The sequence below is a fragment of the Microcaecilia unicolor genome, chromosome 6 (genome assembly GCF_901765095.1).
Source record: "Microcaecilia unicolor chromosome 6, aMicUni1.1, whole genome shotgun sequence".
NCBI classification, from domain to species: domain Eukaryota; kingdom Metazoa; phylum Chordata; class Amphibia; order Gymnophiona; family Siphonopidae; genus Microcaecilia; species Microcaecilia unicolor.
Genome location: NC_044036.1, coordinates 279,289,529 through 279,306,690, shown reverse-complemented (window position 1 = coordinate 279,306,690; position 17,162 = coordinate 279,289,529). Strand labels below are relative to the sequence as shown.

The window sequence follows — 17,162 nt, the reverse complement described above, 5'->3', positions numbered from 1 at the left end:
ATAATGACCATTTGTTACTCTTTAATATTTTCATCATATGATCATTGCTCCTGCAGTTCCTGTGCAGATAAATGGTCTGTATTAATGCAAAACCTATACAATTCATGAACAGCTGCTGTCCTTCCTTGTAATTTTGGCTGCTGTTCAGACACCGTCAATCAGTCTTCAACTTTCCCTGTACTGGTAAGTCAGTAACCAAAACAAAGCTGCTTGTCAGTGACCATTAGTGCCAGCTACATTTGGGTACAGCCTGTTGAAACAGGATGGCTGAGCGGTGTGCATAAAAGGACAGTGGGTGATATACTTCTCTATAATGCCCATCGCCTTGACCATGTGTCTCCACTTCTAATCTCAGGACAGTGGCTCCCTTTGTCACTTGCATCAAATTCAAGATCCTCACTCTGGTCTATAGGGTCTTTTCCCTACTGCCCTGGACTGTCTTTCTAACCTCATTCCTTATGCTCCACCTTAGACACAAATGCTCATCCCAACAGTAACTTCTTTCTCTCCCCTCACCTCCCAACTATGTCTTGATACAATGCGCTGGCCTGTCTTCATTTATTTTGGTCCTTATTTATGGAACTCACTACCTACTAACATCCAACTGGAATCCTCATACCGTGAGTTTAAGAAGCTAATTAAACCTTGGCTATTTCAGTAAACATACGGTCATTCACTTTCCCAGTCCCCCTTGGTTGCTACTCCCATTTAACAGGTCCACCATAACATCTCATCCTCACACTTCTCATCTCCTCCCTGCTCTATAATTTTCTTTTATTTTTAACCTATCAATTGTTTGTGCTTTGTAAACCACTTAGAAGTACAACCATGCAACTGGCAATATATCAGCCCTGTGAAAATAAATAAATAAAGAGCCCCTGTCAGATAATGTGGGATAGGTGTAGCAGAACTCTTTTGTGGTTACAGAGGCCAAATAAACCATTCTGTGCTGAACGCTCTTGGCTTAAATCCCGCATCCTTGCCGACTTGATTCATTTCAAATTCATGCTTAACTCCTTCCAGTCTGCCCTTTCACTTGCCAAACAGGATTACTTCACCCAATTGACAAATTCCCGTGGCTCCAACCCTCGACTCCTCTTCGCCACACTGAACTCTCTTCTCAAGGTACCTCCACCCCCAATTCCCCCATCTCTTTCTCCTCAGACCCTAGCTGAGCACTTCCACAATAAAATCCGTAAGATTAACCTTGAATTTTCATCCAAACCTTCCCCACCTCTCTCTCCCTTAGTCCTCACCCCCTACTCTCCTTCCTCTCCTTCTTTTTCCTCCTTCTCTGAAGTGTCTATTGATGAAACTGCCCTTCTTCTTTCCTCCTCTAAATCTACTACCTGTTCCTCTGATCCCATCCCCACTTATCTACTTAACACTATCTCTCCTACTATCATCCCAGTCAACTGTCAAATCCTTAATCTTTTACTCTCCACTGCAACTATTCCTATGGCCTTCAAACATGCTGTGGTCACTCCACTCCTTAAAAAACCCTCACTTCACCCTACCTGTCCCTCCAACTATTGCCCCATCTCCCTTCTCCCTTTCCTCTCCAAATTACTGGAACATGTCGTTCAACGTCGTTGTCTTGACTTTCTTTCTTCGCAACCTATTCTTGACCCACTCCAATCTGGTTTTCACCATCTTCACTCTTCTGAAACTGCACTTACCAAAGTCTCTAATGACCTGCTACTGGCTAAATCCAGAGGTCTCTATTCTATCCTTATCCTTCTTGACCTATCTGCTGCTTTCGACAGTTGACCACACTATACTTCTAGATACGCTGTCCTCGCTTGGATTCCAGGGTCCTGTTCTTTCCTGGTTCTCCTCTTACCTCTCGCTTCATTCTTTCAGTGTTCACTCTGGTGGATCCTCTTCAACTTCCATCCCGCTTTCTGTTGGTGTGCCTCAGGGTTCTGTCCTTGGACCCCTCCTCTTCTCCATCTATACCTCTTCCCTTGGTACCCTGATTTCATCCCATGGCTTCCAGTACCATCTTTACGCTGATGACTCTCAGATCTACATCTCCACTCCTGAAATCTCAACCTCGATCCAGGACAAAATCTCAGCCTGCTTGTCTGACATTGCTGCTTGGATGTCTCAACGCTATCTAAAGCTCAACATGACCAAAACTGAACTTCTCATTTTTCCCCCTAAACCCACCTCCCCTCTTCCCCCTTTCTCTATCTCTGTTAATGGCACTCACATCCTCCCTGTCTCCTCGGCTCGTAACCTTGGAGTCATCTTTGATTCCTCTCTCTCTTTCTCTGCCCATATTCAACAGATCGCCAAAACCTGTTGCTTCTTTATCTACAACATTAGCAAAATTCACCCCTTCCTTTCTGAATACGCTGCCAGAACCCTTATCCACACTCTTGTCGCCTCTCGCTTGGACTATTGCAATTAACTTCTCACTGGTCTTCTGCTCAGCCATCTCTCTCCTCTCCAATCTGTCCAAAATTCTGCTGCATGACTTGTTTTCCGCCAGAATCGTTATACCCATACTAGCCCGCTCCTCAAGTCACTTCACTGGCTCCCTGTCCGCTTCCGCATTCAGTTTAAACTTCTCGTACTGACCTTTAAATGCAGCCTCCCATTACCTCTCCGCTCTCATCTCTCCCTACATTCCTCCCCGTGAACTCCGCTCGCTTGACAAATCTCTCTTGTCGTCCTCCTCCTCCACTGCTAACTCCAGGCTTTGCTCCTTTTCTCTGGCGGCACCTTATGCCTGGAATAGACTTCCTGGACCTATACGTCTAGCTCCATCTCTACCTGTTTTTAAATCTATGCTGAAAACCCACCTTTTCACTGCTGCTTTTAGCTCCTAGCCACAATTGCCCTCCCCTTGTCCCTCCCTTCTCACCCATTACTTTCCTCACCCGTAACTGTCTTGTTGTCTGTATTACTTAGATTGTAAGCTCTTTCGAGCAGGGACTGTCTCTTTGTATCAAGTGTTCAGTGCTGCGTGCGTCTGGTAGCGCTATACAAATGCTAATAATAATAAACATCCAAGCTGTTCTGTTACTGATGTGTGGGGCAAAATATTGGCAAGGCCATGGCTCCAGTGCTCACCCTATTCCACTGCCTATGACGTTGATCACATAACCATCCAATAAAGCTTTATCTTACTCTCTATTTATCCCAAGATGAGCAAAGCCAGTGTCCATGGGAACGTGAAAGGAAGTTCATTTTGAGTCTCACCCTCCATAGGAATTCCAGAACATGCACAGTATGTGGGAAAATTCAGTACCACACAGATCATCATAAACTGTACCTGGTCAGTCTGTAACTGTCAGCATTAGGGAGGTGTTTTGCAAATGAGATTTCTCATTTCATAGGTGTCGCTTTGCATTAGAAATGACATAAGGAAATGTGGTAAATCTACGTTTCTTCAGCTTGAAGAGTTTATGACTTCGCCTGAAGACACCAGCAGAAATGTTAATTTATTTAGTCAGCAAACAGCCCTGGCGTCATTCATCACTCAAATTAGCATGCCATTGCAGAATAGTTTGGGAGCTTCCTTGTTGTGGAAAAGTCCCTTGTGTGTAAGCCATCTGAAATGCTAGAGTGGTTTGCGGCATGTGCGTTGTGCTAGTATTAAACATTTATTTAGCACTGTGAGGTTTACACAGAGATAATCCCTGCTCAGTGGAGCCTGTGGTCCAGTTCACAGGCAGACACTGAAAATAAAATGAGGTTGATGATAGATGGACAGTAAGGAAGAAACATGGATCCTGAAGTGTAGTTAGGGTATTAGGCAGGCACTTGCCTCCTTCTTAGTCTTGTCAATATTTGTGAAGCTTACATCAAATTCAATCTTTTATTTTTCTATTAAGGATTCATAAAAAATAGTCCATGCTTTGGTTTCATGCTGGTTGGATTATTGCAGTTATTTATATATATGAATCTCTAAAAGTTCTCTAGATAGACTTTAGTTATTGCAATACACATACCGTAATTTACTGTGGGGTCAATTCGAGAAAGGTCGCCTAAAGTTAGGTGCCTAAATTTTGTGCACCGAGAGGCATATTTTCAAAGCACTTAGCCTTCGAAAGTTCCATAGAAACCTATGGAACTTTGGAAGGCTAAGTGCTTTGAAAATATGCCTCTAAGTGTAAATTCTATAACAGCAATTCCACGTGAAATTACCATTGTAGAATGTTAGTGTAAGTTGGCATTTATGACCCAGCATTTAAGTGTGACCGCTTAACGTCATGTCTATGGCAGGTGTAAATGTAAACTTAAATGTGGCACCTTGCATGTGTAACTGATATTATTGCTCTAGAATAGTCAGAGCACCTGTGCCCCACCCATGACATCCCCTGAGCAGTTTTGTGCTAAACAATTTGCATGCGCACTTCATAGAGTAGAATAATTGCAAATTAGTGCCAATTTGTGCTAGTTAAGGCCAATTATTGATAGCTGTCACCAATTAAATGCCAATTAAAGGCCCCTTTTATTAAAAGTCGGTAAACCCAACGTGGGCTTACTGGTCGCTAAACAGGAAGCACCACCAGGCTACTTCCCACCCCTAGTGCACTATCATAACCGGCGCTAAAAAATATATTTATTTTTGTAGCACCGGGGTATACCTGGCGGTAATTGGGCAGTGCTGCACGCTGCCCGATTATCGCCAGGTTAGCACGGGAGCCCTTACCATCACCTCAATGGGTGGTTGTAAGAGCACCCCCCCCCCCCCCTGAAATGGCCGCACAGCAAGTGTGTGCTTTACTTGCCTCATGGCCATTTCCTGCAGAAAGAAAGACTTCCATTTTACCTGCTGTGGTAAAAGGGGGCCTCGGCATGCATGAAAAACACGCGCCAACGCCAGTGCAGGCTCCCTTTTGCTGCAGCTTGGTAAAAGGGGCCCATATTTATTTTTGTAGCACTGGAGTGTACCCGGTAGTAATCGGGCAATGCCGCATGCTGCCTGGTACTGCAGGGATAGCATGGGAGACCTTACCACCACCTCAATGGATAGCGGTAAGGGCTCCTCCCCCCAAAATGGCCACACGGCGCTAAAAAATATATTTATTTTTTTTGTAGCGCCGGGCTATACCTGGTGGTAATTGGGCAGTGCTGTGCGCTGCCCGATTATCACCAGGTTAGCACGGGAGCCCTTACCATCGAAATGTCCGCATAGCAAGTGCGTGCTTTACTTGCCACATGGCCATTTGCTGCAGGAGAAAAAGACTTCCCTTTTACCCACTGCGATAAAAGGGGGCCTCAAAATGCTTGAAAAACATGTGTTTCCCTCCGCTGAGTCCGCTCGCGAGTCGCTCCTCCTGTGAGTGTGGGCGGCATGGCCAGCCTAGGCAGTCCCTACCCTATCTGCTAATTTCGTGAACATGAAAGCACGAAAAGCTAAGTGGTTGTAAACCCTCTATTTGTTCAGCAGTCCCACAAAGATGCACTCCATCTCTTTCAGCTCCTATTTCCTTTGCATCTTGTGCTCCCTCTGCCTGCAGTTCTTCAACTTGTTCTTCACCTTTTAAGGCACTGGGCTGAAAAAGGGGGCAGGGAGGGAGAAGAGAGAAAGGAGATGCTAGGGGGGGGGGGGGGGCGCCAACTGATAGTCTGCAGGGGGGCACCAGAGACCCTAGGACCGGCCCTGATAGGAAGCTTGTTCTTTTTATATGCTTTCTTTTTTTCAGATCAGATCAGTCTTCTGTCCAAACCATGACTAATATAAATAAGTTTGATTTATCCTCGGTGTCATTTATGAGATTGTCAACATCTCTTAAAAAACTATTTAGTTTGGTGACGGCCGTCTTTGAAATTCTCTGCCAGTTGACATTACATTGGAACAGATTTAATTAAGGTTTTGCAAGTTGCTGAAATTTTGATTGTTCAAAAAGTATCTGTCATAAATCTCTCATTTAAACTTGGTAACAGGGATCTTATTATCAGTGTGAAGCTGACTTATTCTTTTGCAACATGTAAGGCTATGCTACCATTTTTTTATTGTAAACATTCTGAGCTCTGCGTTGTGACAGTATATAAAATATATTGCTGTTTATGTTCCTTGTTATACAATAACAGATGGCTGGATACAGTGGAATCATAATGAAAACCTGTAGTAGAATCTGTATTAGGAACTATTATTAGATGGAAATTAGACCCAACAGGCTCTGAAGGCAACAACTGTTGCCATTACTGTAGATAACACTACCACAGGAGGTGTCCTTCAATCTGTGGAGCCCAGCAGCTGGCTGAGACATATGAACTGTGATAATCATGAAATGTTGGGAGTGATAGGGGAGTAATTCTAGTCACCACGTCTCAAAAAAGATGTAGTGGAATTAGAAAAGGGCGACGAAAATGATAAAGAGGATGGGACGACTTCTCTATGAGGAAAGGCTGAAGCTGCTAGGGCTCTTCAGCTTGGAGAAAAGACGGCTGAGGGGAGATATGATAGAGGTCTATAAAATAATGAGTGGAGTGGAACGGGTAGACGTGAATCATTTGTTTACTCTTTCCAAAAATACTAGAACTAGGGGGCATGCAATAAAGCTACAAAGTAGTACATTTAAAACAATGTGTAATTAAACTCTAGAATGCATTACCAGAGAATGTTGTAAAGGCGGTTAGCTTAGCGGGGTTTAAAAAAAGGTTTGGACAGCTTCCTAAAGGAAAAGTCCATAGACCATTATTAAAATGACTTAGGGAAAATCCACTGCTTATTTCTGGGATAAGCAACGTAAAATGTATTGAACTTTTTTGGGATCTTGCCAGGTGACCTGGATTGGCCACTGTTGAAAACAGGATGCTGGGCTTCATGGACCTTTGGTCTGTCCCAGTGTGGCAATACTTAGTACTAAAAGATTCAGTCCTGCATTTGTGTAGAATCTGTTGGAACAGGATGGCTGAATAGTGTGCATAAAAGGGCACTGGGTAATAAACTTCTCTGTAATGCCCATTGCCTTGACCATGTGTCTCCACTCCTAATCTCAGGACACTGGCTCTCACATGGTTAGCGCTGGAGCTCTCTCTGCCTCCTAAATAGGAGGTGGTAAGGGCTTCCCCAGAAAATGGCCATGCTTCAATGTATTTCATTACCGCATGGTCATTTACTGGCCCTTTAACTAAAATTACCTTTTACCCACAGTAGTAAAAGATGACCTTGGCATGCAGCAATCCCACACACCAATGCCCAACATGCGTTCTTCCAGCACACACTGACCAAAGACATTTCTGGGGGTGGGGTTAGAGCAGGAATTTCCGTTTGCTATTCTCAAAAGTATCTGGGTTATTATGGTCAGAGAAAATACCCTCAAGAAAAACTGATACAACTAGGGGTCATTTTTCCTTAGACAGTTTTCAGCATGAAAGGACACTCATACTTTCACTTGTGAAACTCAGTGCACAGCCTGTAGGTAAAAAGAATTTGCAGACTTTGTAAAATGGATTCCAGTATGAAAATTGCCCAACTTGTAGTATCATTTTGCAGTTGCTACACAGTAATTGTCTAAATTAACACAGAGCACTGCAAAACCTCTGCATTAGCTATTGGGGGCATTTCTTATATTTTACTGTGCATGGCAAATAAGTCATTGTAGTTAGCTATATCTTGTGAGGTGGCATTAACTGTGCTGTATTGCCTATCGCATTAGCAGTTAATGTGTGATAATTGCCTCCATGTTAAACATAAGGCACAGTCCACACTCTCTTCCACATTAGGTAGCTAATTCAGAAATTACTGCATGCTATCTGCTAAGGTGTTTGGTCTTCTGTTAGCAAGTGTTAACGCAGTTGAGTAGACAGGGACTGTAGTGAAGCTCAAAAATTGTACACCTGGACATTTAAAAAGTGAAATATTGCAGAAAAAGAAAGAGACCCAAGCTGAAGACATCCAGAAGATACAATTATACAAGATAAGTTTGTAAAGTAATCACTAGGTTAAGACACCTGGCTTAAGCTCTTTGATAGCATCATAAGAACATAAGAATTGCCATACTGGGTCAGACCAAAGATCCACCTAGCCCAGTATCCTGCTTCCAACAGTGCCCAAGCCAGATCATGAGTACCTGGCAGATCCCAAGAAGTAGCAACATTCCATGATATTTACCCCAAAGAGAAGCAGTTGCTATCCCCAGGTTTATGGACTTTACTTCCAGGAATTTATCCAAATCTTTGTATTAAACCCAGCTACATTAACTGCTTTTACCACTGGCTTTGACAATGAGTTCCAGAGCTTAACTATACATTGAGTGAAAATATATTTTCTCCTATTATTTTTAAAAGTATTACTATTGGGCTCATTTTCGAAAGAGAAGGGTGTCCATCTTTCAACATAAATCGAAAGATGGACGTCCTCCCAGGGGCGTCCAAATCGGTATAATCAAAGCTTGATTTAGGACGTCTCCAACTGCAGTCCGTTGCAAGGATGTCCAAAGTTCAAGGGGGTGTGTTGGAGGCGTAGCGAAGGCGGTACATGGGCGTGCCTAACACTTGGACGTCTTTGGCCCATAATCAAAAAAAACAAGGGCATCCCTGACGAACACTTGGACGTGGACGTTTTCACCCGAACCTGTTTTTCTTATGACTAAGGCACAAAAAGGTGCCTGAAATGACCGGATGACCACTGGAGTATTGTGTTCAGTTTTGGAGGCCGTACCTTGCGAAGGATGTTAAAAAAATGGAAGCGGTGCAAAGAAAAGCTACGAGAATGGTATGGGATTTGCGTTCCAAGACGTATGAGCAGAGACTTGCTGACCTGAACATGTATACCCTGGAGGAAAGGAGGAACAGGGGTGATATGATACAGACGTTCAAATACTTGAAAGGTATTAATCCGCAAAAAAATATTTTCCGGAGATGGGAAGGTGGTAGAACGAGAGGACATGAAATGAGATTGAAGGGGGGCAGACTCAAAAATGATGTCAGGAAGTATTTTTTCACGGAGAGGGTGGTGGATGCTTGGAATGCCCTCCCGCGGGAGGTAGTGGAGATGAAAACGGTAACGGAATTCAAACATGCATGGGAATGCATAAAGGAATCCTATGCAGTAGGAATGGATCCTCAGAAGCTTAGCCAAAATTGGGTGGCGGAGCAGGTGGGGGAAGAGAGGTTGGTGGTTGGGAGGTGAGGATAATGGAGGGCATACTTATACGGTCTGTGCCAGAGCCAGTGATGGGAGGCGGGACTGGTGTTTGGGAGGCGGGAAATACTGCTGGGCAGACTTGTACGGTCTGTGCCCTGAAAAAGGCAGGTACAAATCAAGGTAAGGTATACACATATGAGTTTATCTTGTTGGGCAGACTGGATGGACCATGCAGGTCTTTTTCTGCCATCATTTACTATGTTACTATGGAGAGAATCGGGGATGACCTGCCGTTACTCCCCCAGTGGTCACTAACCCCCTCCCACCCTCAAAAAACATCTTTAAAAATATGTCGTGCCAGCCTCAGATGTCATACTCAGGTCCGTGACAGCGCATGTAGGTCCCTGGAGTTTTAGTGGTTACTGCAGGGCACTTCAGACAGGTGGACCCAGGTCCATCCCCCCTACCTGTTACATTTGTGGAGGAAAGAGCGAGCCCTCCAAAACCCACATCTAGGTGCCCCCTTCACCCGTAAGGGCTATGGTAGTGATGTACAGTTGGGGGAGGGAATAAGAGAGTGATGGTGAGATGTGTACCTGGGAGCATTTTACGAAGTCCACTGCAGTGCCCCCTAGGGTGCCCGGTTGGTGTCCTGGCATGTCAGGGGGACCAGTGCACTACAAATGCTGGCTCCTCCCACGACCAAATGGCTTACATGTGGTCGTTTTTGACATGAATGTCTTGGGTTTTGAAAATCGCCAAAAGTAAAAAAAACGTCCATGTCTAGGGACGTCTCAATTTAAGGATTTGGACGTCCCTGATGGTATTTTCGAAACGAAAGATGGACGTCCATCTTGTTTTGAAAATACGGGTTTCCCCGCACCTGGATTTCACCGTTTTTCAAGGATGTCCAAATCGCAACTTGGCCATCCCTTTCAAAAATGCCCTTCTTCATGATGCATGAGCTTTCATATCACACAAGCTTTTTTGCACAGAAAAAAAGAAGCCTTCTCCAGGGCTTATTTAGGCAAGGGGAGTATAACAGCATGCATATTTGGCATTTTCAAACATATGCATTCTATGTGAAGCTTCAGATGCTTCATAGCTGGGTGTGGGTTCTTTGTAACTAAGCAAACTTTTGGAAAATCGCTCCCCTTATTAGGAGTCTAAACCAAATTTTTGCAGCTCAGCACAGGAGTGTTCATCCGCGAATATTCAGTTAAGAACTCAAGTACAGCAGAGAAGGGAGCATAAGAACAAAGTGGGTATATTAGATCTGGTATTGAATCCCCGAGTAGGAAAGAAGAAGTGTGAATTTCAGTTTAGTAGAATTAAAACCTCAACAGTGCAGGACACAGCTAGATTCTGAATAATTTATTTATTTCTTTTTCTAGATTTTATGGATACATTCCTTCTGTCGACCTCTGCCAAAATATACAAGCACAGCAAGAATTATCAGTCAGTATTAAGCAGAACAATAAAATAAAGATTTGGTTTAGCTGTTGCACATCATGTAATACAAACAGAAAATATGCTTTTTTTATGTATCCAAAAGCAGCAATAAAGAAACAGAAACCCCGTCTTTGTTGAACTGGGCTCCAATAAATGAATACACAAATTTCTTTATAGGCACTTTTAATTCATTTTCTTTTTTTAATACTTTATTATAATTCAAAAACAATGGTTTCTTTTGATGAGATTCTGAAAGAATCCATAGAGCCCTATGTAATAAGCGTTTTTCCCATATATAAAAAATGGAAAAAACCTTTAGTACATTAGGCCCTTAGTTTATCTGATAAAAAGTGGTACCAGCATGACAGCTTATCCCCAAGGCACTGTGTAATATCAGCATAGCTCTGGTCAATGCCATGATTGTCAAAAGAGAAAATATATATAAACAAGTGTAAACAGTGAGACATTTTTGGAGCTGTTTTTGAAGAGTGACCAAGAAGAGGGAGCACAGGATGCACAGGAACTCGATGTGTAATAAGCTAGGACTCCACTCATCCCCAAAGTGATTCTTAGTACACAAACCATGGAAATTAGCCTGGTTCTCAGCCCAAATGTATGTAGATGCATCTCAAGAATATTTATTGCATACAACAGAACTATTCAAAAATCATTTGTCCAGTAATGTCTCAGCTCAGATTAGAACTTGTACCCTTCAGGTCTAGAAATAGAAGTTGTACTGGTCCATCTATGGGAGATCCTCTACTGCCCACCCTGTTGAAACTCTGTTATCTTTGTTCTGTTTCATCATGAGAAGCAGTTCATTACATACTCTATGAGCAGTGAGGATGTTCCTGCTTTGGCTATCTCCTGCCCAAGAAATTGAAAGATTATTATTTTTTGAAACAATATGTAACAAAGTAACCTGGCAAACAGTGGCAGAAAAAGACCAATGAGCTCACCCTTTCCAACTAACACCGGAGGAGCTAGTAGAGACCTGTGAATGGCGAACCACGAGGTTTTGAAAGGGAAGGCACAGTGCTGTGACATGTAAGAATGAAACTTCTATCTTCATGATGCCCTCAATCATCCAGTTCCCTCTCTGCCTGCTTCCACTCCTACCTTAACCACATTCACGTTCCAAGATACTACATTACTTGCCGCTATCTCTCACCTGGTCTTGTGTATGGCTATTCCAATGACTTCATATTCTGTCATGCCCTGTATTGCTCAGTGAATCAGAAAAGACTAGTTGATAGAGTTTGATGATACAATTCACTGAATTCTGAGATTTCTGACCTCGTTTGTTTTAATAATATCCAGACAAAAAATGAAAATTTGGAAGGCAGCCTGCACAAGCTTCTGTGCAGTGCAGAAGATCAAAAATATTTTTCTTGCACCCAATAAAATACATTTTACCCCTACTCACAAGCTCTTTTCTTTAGCCCATGTTGCGTGGATGGGCGCTTGGCATATTCTATAAACCGCACCAAAATTTAGGCTTAATCTATAAAGTACATTTTTATGCATTTTGGCGCTGAATCTAGTTGTATGTAACTATCTTTGATATTAATATTTAACAAATGAAACCTCAAAGCTCCTATAGCGCCTCTCTATATATTTTATGCGCTGTGTTTTATGAAGCAAACTTTCATCATTGGTTTCCAAAGATACAGGGAAAAAAGAAGCAGGAAAAAACCCTCCTTCCTCACAAGAGAAAAACCCTCTTTTCAAATTATAGTCATATACCTCCACTAAAGAATTAGAGTTTTTTAGAAGCAGTTTTTCTCCTGCGAGAAAGGAGTTCTTTCTTAATCTTCTTTTTTCCCTGTATCTTTGGAAACCAATGATGAAAGTTTGCTTCATAAAACATAGCACATAAAATATATAGAGAAGGGGGGACTCATTCCTGTGCCTTGTGAGGTTCTCTGCAGGCAGAGGTCTGGACGCCTAACCTTTTGGAGTCAGCTGTGCAGGTCTTTTCCACCTTCATAAGTGCATTTGTTCCACAGGACATGGCCGCAGGTGCATGGCCATAGGCATGTGCCCGGAGGGGCATGACCAGAGTGGCAGATACCACCCCTTTGGAGCATCTGAGGAGCGTGGAGCATGGCACTCTGCTCCTATAAAGAAAGGCAAGGGAGGTGTTAAGAAAGCTCCAGCCCCTGTTGTTGTGAAGGGGCCCATGAATTTTCATCTGTCAATGCCAACAACTACTCTTCCATCTAAGGATGAGACTGCCTCTCCCTTCCTGGAAGTTTCCCTTTTGTCAGGACACAGAACCCCACTCCCACAACCCGTTGTTTAATGCGAGTCAGTGGACGCCACTCCAGAGCAATTGACATCAGCCTCCAGGGATGTTCAGCTCCCAGAGGCTCTTTTCTCTCTCCTCCAAAGACAGCGAGTCCAAATTTTTAACTTTGGAGCAATGTATGGTACCTGCTCCAGTAGTGAGCTCTTATAAATCTTTGAAGGAGTCTTCAGTTTCTCCTGGCATCACAACCTGGCTACACTTCTGCTAACTGGTTAAATTCTGGCTCTGCCCAAGCTCTGCCCCTGGATTCCCCTGACACTAATCGGGCAGTGCATGTACGGGTCACAGACCGTATTCAGGAGCACTAACCACTTAGGTGCCACTGAATTTTGCCAGGTCCAGCTCAGTGGGGTTTAACCGGGCAGGAGCCTCTCCTATCTGGTTAAACCCTTTTGAATATCGGACACCTAAGCAATACAGAAACTGGCTGAATTTTACCACTCTCTGGATAACTTTTTTCTATCCCTGGCCACCCCTAAAATCCCACCCAAATTAAAACATGTGAAGGGCAATTTTATAACTCCATACACATGGTTCCTCACTCCTTTGTGTGTATAAGTGCAGAGAAAAGTAGCATTTGCATGTTCAAGTACTCTAAGCAAAGTTCTATGAGAACACATGTACATGCTACTATATACAACTACAAGGGGAGGCATAGAAGTGGACAGAAGACAAAGGGGTCCTTTTACTAAGGCAAGCTGAAAAGTGGCCTGCACTAGTGTAGGCGTGTGTTTTGGATGTCCGCAGATCCATTTTTCAGTGCGCCTGTAAAAGATGCCTTTTTAGGGGGGGGGGGCGAAAATGGACGTGCAGCAAAATGAAAATTGGCGCGCGTCCATTATGGGTCTGAGACCTTACCGCAACCCATTCACTTAGCGGTAAGGTCTCACGCATTAACCGGGCAGTAATGGTCAATGCGCGCTCAAATTCCGATTACCGCCCAAGCACCGGAAAATAAAATTATTTTCCGGTGCACATAGTGGACATGTGTAAAAAATGAAATTACCACCTGGGCCACTTGGTAGCTGGACATTAATTCAAAATTGACACACGGGCGCGCATAGGCTTAGTAAAAGGGCCCCAAAGAGCAGACCTTGCTAAAGAAAATGCATTATTTGTTAATGGGATCATTAATAAACACTGCATTTTCTTCAGCAAGGTCTGCTCTTTGTCTTTTGTTCCACAGTGGATATTGTGGACCGATTGCCTTCTTGCTTTCTTACCCATACAAATGGACAGGGCATAGGCACGGCTCCCAGTTATGTGCATACTGCCGGATTCTATATAGCGTGCCTAGAATTCCGTGCCAAAACCTAAGCATATTCCATAACTACGTGGGTAACATAATTGGCTTAACTAGCTAATCATTGTCGATAACAGCACTTAACAAGCAATAATGAGCACTACCTGGGAATAAATAGAATTTACTTGCACAAATCCCTAAGCGTATTCTGAAATGAACTGCGCCTAAATTTAATACGTGCAGTTCAATAGGGGCGCAGCTATAGGTGGGGAAATGGGCATTTCGTGGACATTCCCAAATTTATGTGTGTAGTTATAGAATATGGCACAGTGTGCGTAAATCTACGTGCAGGGATTTACACCATGTTTTCGTTGGTGTAAATGGACGCATGCAGTTGTAGGTGCTGGAATATCAACTAAGCGTATTCTATATACCGCACCTAAATCTAGGCACCACTTATAGAATACGCTTAGACAGAAATGTTTGCCGTGTGGATTTTTTAGGCACCATATACAGAATCTGGCCCATAACTTACCTTGCCGCATTTGGTTGCCTGCAGTTCACCATGTCTATGGCTGGTGTAACTGTGGGCACCTAAATATAAAACCCTCCCCCCCCCCCCCCCCCGACATTCAAAATAATTTTACTGGCCAGAAACGGCACTAGCTAGTTAAATGGTACTTAGCTGGCTATCCGGCGAGATTCAGCGGGAGAGAGTCAGTTGTCTCCTGCTGAATATCGCCGGTTAGCAGCTAGCCAGTTATATCACGCAATATAATCGGCTGTCCGCAGATTTTCAGCGTGGGTTTAGTGGCCATGATTGGCCACAGGTATACTTGGAATATCTTTGGCCGGTTTGAACTTAACCAGCCAGCACCCAATATCGGTTTGGCTTGTTAAGTTTAAAATTGGCCAAAAATAAACCGGATATTCAATGCTGGTCACCGGAAATGGCCCGGCATTGAATTTCTGGCATTACCACTGACCGTGGTCTGAATATCGGCCCCAAAGTACACCAATACTAGGTTGCGCTAGTACCTGGGTGCTCAGATGCCTTGATGGAATAGGTGCTCACTGCATGGCCATAGAATGGCCACCTTAACTTTTGTCAGTATAGTAATTTAGATTGCCAAACATTAAGGATTGGCTACAGTAATATTTTTAGCACAAAATATTTGTGCAACCTGCCATTGCTGTCAAGTGCAAAAGTCCTTTTGAAAATTGATCTGGGATCTCCACAAAAACCAGTGACAATCTGACAAAAATACAGTTTAGTGATATCTAAATATTGCTTAGTTCTGCAGGTATTTTTGCACTGGTGAAACGCGTTTTAAACAGGTTGGATTTTTCTAGCTTCCCACACTTTCTCTCAGCAGGAAATGCAGTGCAACCTTCCACGAGTTCCTTGGGCCCTGCTTAATTGACACAAAACCCCAGAAGCCCCCAAGGTGAACTTTTTTCCTGGCATCCACACCCCCTCTCTTCTGCTGCAGAACAGCATCATTCAAATGTCTGATTACATCAAGATACAGTCCTTTCCTCTAACCTCATATTAGCTTTTGTTTGGTTTTATTTTAAATTATTTCTCTTCATTGCATCTCTTTTGTTAGAAATTTGCGTGCCATTTTTTTGGGGGTTTTTTTTTTAGCAGAGCAGTTCTGCCTCTGCTTATCGGACTAACTCTGCCATCTTCTCATTGCTATCCTAAAGCAGAAGATTAAAGCCGTGACAGCTCGTAGGGCCACACATGTCCTGTCCTCACATACAGTGTGCATGTGAGATTTCGACAGGTGACCAAGGGCAAAGATAATCTCACTTTTGGTCACTGGATGACCTCATCATCTAAATGTCAAAAAGGGGAGCTGGTTTACGAGGACCTGAATGCGACTTGCTCTTCAATCTTTTTATCAGAGCTTCTTAGACAGCACCTGCTACAGAAGAGCTATAGGCTGTATGTGAAGGTAACACCACCCATCCCTAATCTCCCCATACAACACAGAAAATGTAGCTGTTCCTCAGAATGGGAAAGCTGCTCCTATTCCATTTCTTCTTTGGTTAACTAACATCATCAGATGATTCTGCCTATTAACCTTTTTTGTACATTCTCTGTTGTATCAGTAGGGGGTACTGCCTTCCCATTCTACCAAGTACTGGACCTTTCCCTCAGGAGTCACCCTTCGGGCAAGTACCTGGTATTTCTCCCCACAGGCTAATCTCCCCGCTGCTCCAAAGTAATTAGTAATGGAGGATTTTAGGTGGGAGAGGGATGAGTCATCCTCACTGATGTTTTCAAAGGTGTGGCTGTCAATGCCATTGTCCTGGGGATCCAGTGCTCTTATTGTTTCCATGGCTTCTGGCGGGTAACCATTCTGTCTGCTGGTTTCTTCTAAGGCCCTTCTCTTAGCTCCCATTAGTGGGTATTCTTTAGCTGCCAGTTTCCTCTTCCGGCTTCCCAGGTTCCGCCTGAAAAACAAACAGAAGAGTACTTCAGCTGCATACAGGCCCCAATGCTCAGAACTCCCATGGTAATTGCTGAAACTATACCGCCAGAACAACGCAGAAAATTAGCTCGCCAACGCTCAAAGGACATGGTATGCAAATTTTACACGTGCTGTTAAAGCAAAAGTAAGTGTGTGTGGGGGGGGGGGGGGTGCTTGGTGCATGCGCAGAAATTTCACGGAAAGCCCAGCTCCTGTGCGTATGCGCCAGGCAAGCCCAAATGTGAAGCACACACTAGCATCTGTTTTCTGCACCTTTAAATACAAGCTTCTCAATTTTTTTTTTACTTGAAAGGCTTATATTTAAACACAGGAAACAGGTGCCAATGTGCGCTTTCACTTTCAGGTTTGCATGGACTCAGGCACATTTGTTTCTCACTACTGGTGCTTGCACAGGCTTCCTTCTGTTTCAAAACGAAAGAAAAACCAGCAGATTTTAAAGAGAGAATGGTGAGAAATCCTCTCGTCAAAAACCCTAATGCCTGCTCTGAGCTGGCGTTATTTTTAAACAGTAAGGGCAGCTTTCTTTTGGGAGCATTGGGAGGGAATAGGAAATGACCTCATTAACATTCATTTGACTACATTAGCATGCTATTTGCACAAATG

General features: G+C 43.5%; 1 protein-coding gene across 1 annotated transcript in view; it reads right to left on the bottom strand.

The window, feature by feature from the left end:
* Positions 1-15,013: 15,013 nt before the first annotated feature.
* Positions 15,014-17,162, bottom strand: part of PHF19 (PHD finger protein 19) — a 54,733-nt gene continuing 52,584 nt past the window's right edge. Inside the window, 1 exon segment of the mRNA XM_030207580.1 lies at positions 15,014-16,521. Coding sequence (XP_030063440.1) covers positions 16,173-16,521 — 349 coding nt within the window. The 3' untranslated portion in view covers positions 15,014-16,172.